The 9,531-nt window shown below is 47.6% G+C and overlaps 1 protein-coding gene across 7 annotated transcripts in view; it reads left to right on the forward strand.

Moving 5' to 3' along the window:
* The window catches only part of Arid1b (AT-rich interaction domain 1B), a 353,377-nt gene extending 345,115 nt beyond the window's left edge, over window positions 1-8,262 (forward strand). For all 7 annotated transcript variants that reach the window (XM_051164663.1, XM_051164660.1, XM_051164658.1 and 4 more), the window contains 3 exons: window positions 1,472-2,255; window positions 4,177-4,307; window positions 6,305-8,262. In XM_051164663.1, the coding sequence (XP_051020620.1) occupies window positions 1,472-2,255; window positions 4,177-4,307; window positions 6,305-8,020 (2,631 nt within the window). In that variant the 3' untranslated portion in view covers window positions 8,021-8,262. The remainder of the gene's footprint in view (window positions 1-1,471; window positions 2,256-4,176; window positions 4,308-6,304) is intronic.
* The last annotated feature ends 1,269 nt before the right edge of the window (window positions 8,263-9,531 follow it).

Here is a 9,531-nt window from a genome sequence, read left to right on the forward strand (position 1 = left end):
GGACACGTGTCTGTGGTCACCCCATCCCCCAGGCCCACGGGTTCCAGATCCATGAGCTGAGCCAACCACAGGTCAGAAGAAAAAGATATAGCGCATTTCCTTGGTCACTGTTTTCTAACCCAGTAAGGTACAGCTGTGTGTAGCATTCGCTGACACTGTATTGTGTGTCTGAGTGCTCCAGACATGCCAATCAACAAAGAGTGTGTGTAAATCGTACAGAAAGCTTGCGCCTTTTTCTCTCAGGGATTGGATGTCTGTGGATGTGGCCCACAGGGATCCTGGAAGCAATCTCTGTAGATACCAGAGACAACTGAATGGTGTTTAGTAAATCCACTGTAGAACAGAAATATGCTATACTTTTAAAAATGCAATAAAAGAAACGGACTGTTGTAGCCCAAGACAGAAAGCTGCCTCTTTTAAAGTAAGATGGTAACACCACATATTCTGTGGGCAGAACTTAGTTGCTGTATAGCCCACTGCTCCTTAAAGTCTACTCCATAATTTATTTTTCTTTAAAGTGATAAATTAATGGCGTATTTTGTTATATTTGTTCATGCTGACTCACAGCAACCTTCACAGCTGAGTCCTGCAAAACCTGACTTTGCAGATGTCACAGTGACAGTGACCCTAAGAGTGGAAGCCCTGGTGTGGCCTTTCATGTTAAGATCTAGCTGTTTTTGAACCACTTTGGGGGGGGTGTTAGTTTTAGTTTTTCAAGACAGGGTTTCTCTGTGTATCCTTGTCTGTCCTGGACTCATTTTGTAGACCAGGCTGGCCTCAAATCACAGAGACCATCTGCCTTTGGTGCTAGGATTAAAGACGTGCGCCACTGTGCCCCTCAGCATCTCTCCACTCCCCATCAGGAAGTCCCACCCACATGCTGGGCACTGGTAAAAGCATCTCCAGGGGTAGAGATGAGTGGAAGGAGTTATGTGGAGGGACCAGTAAGGGTTCCATGGAGTCCTGGGCCTGAAAAAGCAGAGTATCTGGGCAGGAGCCAGATATGGACAGCAGGTGTATGGTCCAGCCTGAGGAGGCGTGTCAATATCCCGTCATCTGTTGAGGCCTAGGGAGGCACAGGACCTCCCAGGACGGCCCCGGAATATCCAGTATGCGTCTATAAGGCAGAGCACCCTGGCTCCTGGGCTCATCTCAGCCCCATCTGTCCACATGTGCTCCTGTGGTCGTCACCCATGTGGTGCTGTCCCTGTGTTGCAGCCCAAGAAGAGGGCTCCTTGTTTTTCTCACAGAAAGTTTCTTACACATGAAGGCAAAAATAGGAACCCCCGAGAATGTGTGACACTGTTGAGCTAAAAGCCTAAATTGCTAATGTTTGTCAGAACATAGGAGCATCCCATATTCGTTTTGAAATGAACATTCTAGCCAGTAATAACTATTTTGCATAATTTGAGTGAGTATGATTTTACCTCTAAGAGTACATCAGTATGATTTGCCTTTATATGAATTTCAGAATTACAAACGCCATATGGACGGCATGTACGGGCCTCCAGCCAAGCGCCACGAGGGAGACATGTACAACATGCAGTATGGCAGCCAGCAGCAGGAGCTGTACAACCAGTATGGAAGCTCTTACTCTGGCCCAGACAGGAGGCCCATCCAGGGACAGTATCCCTACCCCTACAACAGAGAAAGGATGCAGGGCCCAGGCCAGATGCAGCCACATGGCATCCCACCTCAGATGATGGGCGGGCCCATGCAGTCTTCCTCCAGCGAGGGGCCTCAGCAGAATATGTGGGCAGCGCGCAATGATATGCCTTACCCCTACCAGAACAGGCAAGGCCCGGGTGTCCCTGCACAGGCACCCCCCTACCCAGGCATGAACCGCACAGAGGACATGATGGTTCCTGATCAGAGGATCAATCATGAAGCCCAGTGGTCTTCTCACGTCAGCCAGCGCCAGCCTTACATGTCACCTTCGGCCTCCATGCAGCCCATCACGCGCCCGCCTCAGTCATCCTACCAGACACCACCGTCACTGCCAAACCACATCTCCAGGGCGCCCAGCCCCGCCTCCTTCCCGCGCTCCCTGGAGAGTCGCATGTCCCCAAGCAAGTCTCCCTTCCTGCCCGCCATGAAGATGCAGAAGGTCATGCCCACAGTTCCCCCATCCCAAGTCACGGGGCCACCCCCTCAGCCACCTCCAATCAGAAGGGAGATTACCTTTCCTCCTGGCTCCGTAGAGGCATCACAGCCAGTCCTGAAGCAAAGGCGAAAGATTACCTCAAAAGATATTGGTAAGACTCTGAAAGGATTCTTTTTGCAGTCTAGACCTTTAATTTAGACATAATTACCATCCCTCTCAATTGGATGAGATTCTTAATAACGCAGATTACCGGGGCATTTACATATGGGAGCATTGACTAGAAGTGCTCGTCTGAATAAGAAGCAGGCCTAAGCAGAGCCTGGACCTAAATGACACTTCTAGGTGCAAGGGTTGCTTGTGCGGGAGACTAGAGCTCCAGGGGTGAGGCCCCAGACTCCTCAGTCATCACATGCTGTGTGCTGGCTTGAGATTTAACCGTAACCAAGCCACTTAATTACTGCAGTGGAGGCTTCAGAGATCCACTGTGAGGCTGAAGAAAAGGAAGGTAAGCCACTCTGATGGCAACATAAGATGAATGTCCTTGGGGAAAGGTAGAAGCCTGGCCACACTGTGTAGATGGATAGAAGGTTCTCGGCTGTGATGTATGGAGCTGACGTAATCCACACCACACTGGCAGGTACAGTTTACAGCTAAACTCAGCTGAATGCTAATGCCGCTCTGCTCTCGTCCTCTGTGAGGTGATGGGAATACTAATTAGCGGCCTGCGATGTTGGGAGTAAACACAGTTTTTTTTTTCTGCACTTATTTGAATTTCTCTTAACACAGAGGAGGAAATAATAGCTCTTGGTTGTGTTTTTTTGTTTTTTTCCCAAGATTTTGGAATCACTTGCCTTAAAATCATTTGCAGTGATTAGAAGAGTAAAGGTATTTAATTAATGATATTAAAGGTGTTTTCAATTGTTGGACATTTAGAAGGTAAATAGTAAGAAAAATAAGGTATCTAAATGGGAGCTATAGGGACATGCTGGAGATACTGACCCCAATTTTTTAAAGAAATTAAGTGAATTAGATATTTATGTCTGTATGCTTAGATAGATTATATGTCAACTTTTTTAAAAACACGTATTTGTTTTATGTCGTGTTTCCCCTGCATATATATCTGCACTATATGCATGCAGTGCCCAAGGAAGCCATAGCGGGTGTTAAAGCCTCAGGAAGTGGAGTTACAGATAGTTGTTAGCTGCCGTTTGGGAGCTGGGACCCGGACCCTGGTCCCCTCCAAGACCAGTGTGCTTAACTGCTGAGCCATCTCTCCAGCCCTGTGTGGGTTTGGTTTTGATTTGTTTTCCTATCAGTGTTTGCCTTCAACCTTTTGTTTTCAAAAATCTGATCCCTTGTGGGACAAAAGTCATGTTTTCCTCTTTAAAGAGCTTATAAATCCCAGTCACAGTAAAGATGCCATCCCCACACTGCACCCGTGTAGCTGTGGTGAATGGGCTAGATCAGGCTCCCAGGCCCCTCAGGACATGGGGGTCCCCCAATATACCCCGTCCTCAGCAAAGCTTTGTCATTGCTTTTCTCGTAGCAGGAGTGGGAGGAGCAATAGAAAGAAAGCACAGGTTCTCAGTCTCTCGGTTCTGGGCGCAGCCACATCCTGAAAAGCAACCAGCAAAGTGCCTGTGCGTCCACACTCAGCAAGGCATAGAAGCAGGAGAAAACAGGACTGGGAAACCCAGGCCTTTGTCTGAGGTTACACTGTTTCTGCTGTTTCTACAAACTTTCCTGCCTTCTCAAGATGCCAGCTTGAGGTCCTTTTGAGTGGAGAAAGGGGAAAAGGCCTGCTGTGCTGATGTTGGCTCGATCACACAGACCTGGTGCTCCCTTACACACACTCACCAAGTGCTGGAGGGAGCACCCAAGACAGCAAGATCATGTTTGCTGGCTGGGCTAGAGGCACGGGGGTGTTTTATCACCAAAGCAAAAAGGACCTGACAGAACAAAGCGCCCTGTAGAGTTGCCGTCTCCAGCTATAGTCACGTGATCACACATAGCTAACTCTGCGAGCATTTGTTTAAACATGTGTCAACGTTCTACCCTGTTCTCCTTTTTAGTCACTCCTGAGGCATGGCGTGTTATGATGTCCCTTAAGTCGGGGCTGTTGGCTGAGAGCACGTGGGCTCTGGACACCATCAACATCCTCCTCTATGATGACAGCACTGTCGCCACCTTTAATCTGTCCCAGGTGAGGCGGCCACAGTGCAGCTGGTAACCAGTTAGAATGTCACAAACTTAGGTCGTACATAGTGCTTGCGCTGGTGGTGCACAGTGACCACCCAAGCCTCAGAATGCTGTAGTTAGTGCAGAGCAACGGTAAGCACTATATGGTTGGCTGAGTACTCAGCCAAGGATGATGATTCATTTCCATCTTCACGGGGGCATGGGGGGGAGGGCAGGGGACCCGGGGGTGTATATGAGAGAGATTGGGGGGAGGGCGGGAGGTGGCAAAAAGAAATTGTATCTTGGAGTGAACAGGCTGGAAGAAGTACTTAAAGCATAACGTGAAGTTGTAAGTGATGTCCATTGCAGGGTCTCATGTAACCCGGCCTGGCCTTGACCCTGCTATGTACTCTTGAACTACCGACTGCTGCCTCCGTGTGCCAGAGTGGCAACCGTGAGCCACCATAGCTGTGCTGCATCTTTTTTTCTCAGCAGAAGATAGGTAGCATATGTAAGAGAATGGAGCTCATTGGCCCCTGTGTCCCCACCATCTCTCTGAAATGATTGGGGACTTCTGGCCTTGCCTGCCCTGCAGCTCCACCCTCCCATTCCTGCCCTTTTTTCCTGGCTGTTGAAATCATCCTCATTTGAAACCCTCCAGTTCAGAGCTGGCTTTAGAGTAACCTCCAGCAGTATGGCTGACAGCAGGAAGTCTGAGAAAAATGCCAGAGTCATGGCGGCTGCAGGCTTTCGACGTGTTTAGGATAAAATGAGAGAGGCTTGTTCTTCCTGTGGGGGTGTCCATAGCTTAGCCACCTGAAGACACCAGGCTACCCAGTTCCCTTCCTGCTGTTGAAATGAGAGCAGGACTTCCCACCACCCCATCTTTCTCTGTGCCTTCAGCGTAGCCCCAGAGGCAGGTCTCAGCTGGTGGAATACATTAATGTTGCAAACACCGCATGATCTGGTGGAGGTGTTCTGTGTTTAAGATAAGCTTAAAATTAACGTGTCCAGCCTTTTCCAGAACCTTCATCCTCATAACATGTGAGCTCAGGCTGGTGGTCACACTCGTATACCCAGAAGTGTTTAGTTAGCCTGTCCTTTTTCCCAGGGAAAAGATAAATCTGCAAAAGGGAAAGAGCCAGCCACATGTACCTTCAGGGTCACGGTGCGACTGCTTAGCACAGCTTACATCCCGTCACCTCCGGGCAGAGTCCCAAGCCCCTTCCTGGGAACAGTGTAGCCGTGAAAGTGTGGCTAGTTTCTGTAGCATCTGTCATACACGATCCTCGCTGCTTGTCCTCACAGCCTGAGTGTGGCAGGCTGCGTGCTGCGTGAGCCGGGCAGGCTGAGGTGCTCGGGGTTTACAGGCAGTGACTGCTGGAGGCTCTTGTCTTTCATTTAGCATTGCGAATAACTGAAATGTAAAATTGCATTTTATGAAGCAGTCTCGTTCATTTATCAGGGACTAAATTGATTTGTTTATAATTTTCAGCCTTTATGAGCTACTACATTGCTGAAATTATCTCCTCCGAAAGATATAGAGAGAACGTAAATTAGGGCAACCTATGGCACCTGAGACAAAAAATAACCATAAAATTCCTAAGAATAATAACCATAAAAACCCCAGCAGGCGACTCCCAGATAAATAGGAGAAGAGCAAATAGATTCACTTTGGGCGCAAGAGTCTATAAAATCCTCATTCCTGCCCCTCAAGATGCACAGTCACTAAGCCATGCAAGCTGCAGAGGTAGTGGCGCTCCCCCCACGTGGGAGCTGTGGCCATGGAAAGCTGGTACCTGTGCTGGTGGTGTCGGTTGGCAGAGAACCTGAGACACTGTCGTGCATACTTACTGCATCATCAGGAAAGTGCCTCTCAGATGTGGGGTTCCCTCCAGGGTCTGGCCAGAAGGCCATTACAACAGAATGAGTCTTTCCCCAGAGCTGCCCCAGACTCGGGCTTTGCCCCTCCGTCAGAGCTGATGTCCTGACACTGTACCTGTCTCTTTCTCTCTTCTCTAGCTGTCTGGATTCCTGGAACTATTAGTAGAGTACTTTCGAAAATGCCTAATTGACATTTTTGGAATTCTTACGGAATATGAAGTGGGTGACCCCAGCCAAAAAGCACTTGATCAGCATGCAGGGAAGAAAGATGACAGCCAGTCAGGAGACGATTCTGGGAAAGAGGAAGATGATGCTGAGGGTCTTGAGGAGGAGGAGGAGGAAGAGGAGGAGGAAGAGAGTGACAAGATCGAGTCAGAGGGGAAGAGCAGAGCTGCCCCTGCTGCTCCAGATGCCCCTGTGGACCCCAAGGAGGCGCCAAAGCAGGCCAGTAAGTTTGACAAGCTGCCCATAAAGATTGTCAAAAAGAACAACCTGTTTGTGGTGGACCGGTCCGACAAGCTGGGCCGCGTGCAAGAGTTCAACAGCGGACTCCTGCACTGGCAGCTGGGGGGCGGGGACACTACTGAGCACATCCAGACTCACTTTGAGAGCAAGATGGAGATCCCTCCGCGCAGGCGTCCACCTCCGTCTCTGAGTTCCACGGGTAGGAAGAAAGAGCCAGAAGGCAAAGGCGATTCTGAAGAGCAACCGGAGAAAAGCATCATAGCCACCATCGATGATGTCTTGTCTGCCCGACCAGGGGCCCTGCCTGAAGACGCCAACCCAGGACCCCAAACTGACAGCGGCAAGTTTCCCTTTGGAATCCAGCAGGCCAAAAGCCACAGGAACATCAGGCTCCTGGAGGACGAGCCCAGGAGCCGAGACGAGACACCCCTGTGCACCATCGCGCACTGGCAGGACTCACTGGCCAAGCGCTGTATCTGTGTGTCAAACATCGTGCGGAGCTTGTCTTTCGTGCCTGGCAACGACGCAGAGATGTCCAAACACCCAGGCTTGGTGCTGATCCTGGGAAAGCTGATTTTGCTGCACCACGAGCATCCAGAGAGAAAACGAGCGCCACAAACCTATGAGAAGGAGGAGGATGAGGACAAGGGGGTGGCCTGCAGCAAAGATGAGTGGTGGTGGGACTGCCTTGAGGTCTTGCGGGATAACACACTGGTCACGTTGGCCAACATTTCCGGGCAGCTAGACTTGTCTGCGTATACAGAGAGCATCTGCTTGCCGATCCTGGACGGCTTACTACACTGGATGGTGTGCCCGTCTGCGGAGGCACAGGACCCCTTTCCCACCGTGGGGCCCAATTCAGTCCTGTCGCCACAGAGGCTTGTGCTGGAGACCCTCTGTAAACTCAGTATCCAGGACAACAACGTGGACCTGATCTTGGCCACACCTCCATTTAGTCGTCAGGAGAAATTTTATGCTACATTAGTTAGGTACGTTGGGGATCGCAAAAACCCAGTCTGTCGTGAAATGTCCATGGCGCTTTTATCGAACCTTGCCCAGGGGGACACACTGGCGGCAAGGGCAATAGCTGTGCAGAAAGGGAGCATTGGAAACTTGATAAGCTTCCTGGAGGACGGGGTCACGATGGCGCAGTACCAGCACAGCCAGCACAGCCTCATGCACGTCCAGCCTCCGCCTCTGGAACCCCCTAGTGTAGACATGATGTGCAGGGCGGCCAAGGCTTTGCTGGCCATGGCTAGAGTGGACGAGAACCGCTCGGAATTCCTTTTGCACGAGGGCCGGCTGCTGGATATCTCGATATCAGCTGTCCTGAACTCTGTGGTTGCATCTGTCATCTGTGATGTACTGTTTCAGATTGGGCAGTTATGACACACGTGAGAAGGCACGCATGCGTGGGTGAAGATAGAGGGTCACATATAACTGGCTGTTTTCTGTTTATCCAGCGTAGGAAGAAGGAAAAGAAAAATCTCTGCTCCTCTGCCCCATTCACTATTTACCAATTGGGAATTAAAGAAATCATTAATTTGAACAGTTATAAAATTAATATTTGCTGTCTGTGTGTATAAGTACATCATTTGGGGGTTTTTTATTTCCTTTTTTTTTTTTTTTTTTTTTTTTTTTTTTTTTTTTTTTAACCAAAGTTACTGTCTAGTACATTCAAGGGTCACTTTTTTTTTTCATAAAATTTTTTTTCTCCATGTTGTATTGCAGTTCGGGGGAAGTGAATTGATTTAAAAAAAAAAAAAAAGTTTTGGCAAAAAATGCTAAGATAGGAAAATTTCACCACACTGAGGCAAAAGGGTGAAAGGAAAAATGATCCTTGAATTGATTTCCTATGAATTTTATTCTTCACAGAATGGAAAAACAAAACTGCATCCTGTCACCCAAAGCTCTGTGCAATAGAAACTTCTAGAGGTATAGGTATAGGGGTGGAGGAGGCATGGCAGTCAGAAGTCAGGACTACGCACAAGACTGAGTTCCCCACAGAGAGTGGTTGCAGTAGGCTGTGAGCAAATGGCGCTCTTTCAGTGAGGGGTGAAACACGCTCCGCACAGCCAGCAACCGTGCTTCCTCACACGACCGCCATGTCTGCTGTGGCTCAGCCTCCACGTGATGGTTCTTCACAATTCCTTTCATCATTTTTTAAATATTTTTTTTACTGCCTGTGGGCTGTGATGTATATAGAAGTTGTACATTAAACATACCCTCATTTTTTTTTCTTTTCTCTTTTTTTTTTTTTTTTTTTTTTAGTACAAAGTTTTTAGTTTCTTTTTCATGATGTGGTAACTACGAAGTGATGGTAGATTTAAATAATTTTTTATTTTTATTTTATATATTTTTTCATTAGGACCATATCTCCAAAAAAAAGAAACAAAAAATACAAAAAACAAAAACAAACAAAAAAATAGAGGGTAATGTACAAGTTTCTGTATGTATAAGGTCATGCTCTGTTGGGAGAGCAGCTGGTCCCAATTTGCTTCATGAATCAAGGCGTGGAAATGGTATATGGATTGATTTAGAAAATGGATACCAGTACAGACAAAAAAAAGAAAAAAGAAAAAACAACTAAAAGGAAGAAACACAACTTCAAAGATTTTTCTGTGACAAGAATCCGCATTTGTATTTCAAGATAATGTAGTTTAAGAAAAGAAAAAAAAAAAAAAAAAACGAAAAAAAAACTTGATGTAAATTCTTCCTTTTCCTCTGGCTTAATGAATATCATTTATTCAGTATAAAATCTTTATATGTCCCACATGTTAAGAATAAATGTACATTAAATCTTGTTAAGCACTGTGATGGGTGTTCTTGAATCCTGTTCTAGTTTGACTAAGGTGGTTGCATAGTAACCAAGTTATTTACAGGAAATAGGGGACACATAG

This window comes from Acomys russatus, chromosome 21 (genome assembly GCF_903995435.1).
Source record: "Acomys russatus chromosome 21, mAcoRus1.1, whole genome shotgun sequence".
In the NCBI taxonomy this organism is placed as follows: Eukaryota; Metazoa; Chordata; class Mammalia; order Rodentia; family Muridae; genus Acomys; species Acomys russatus.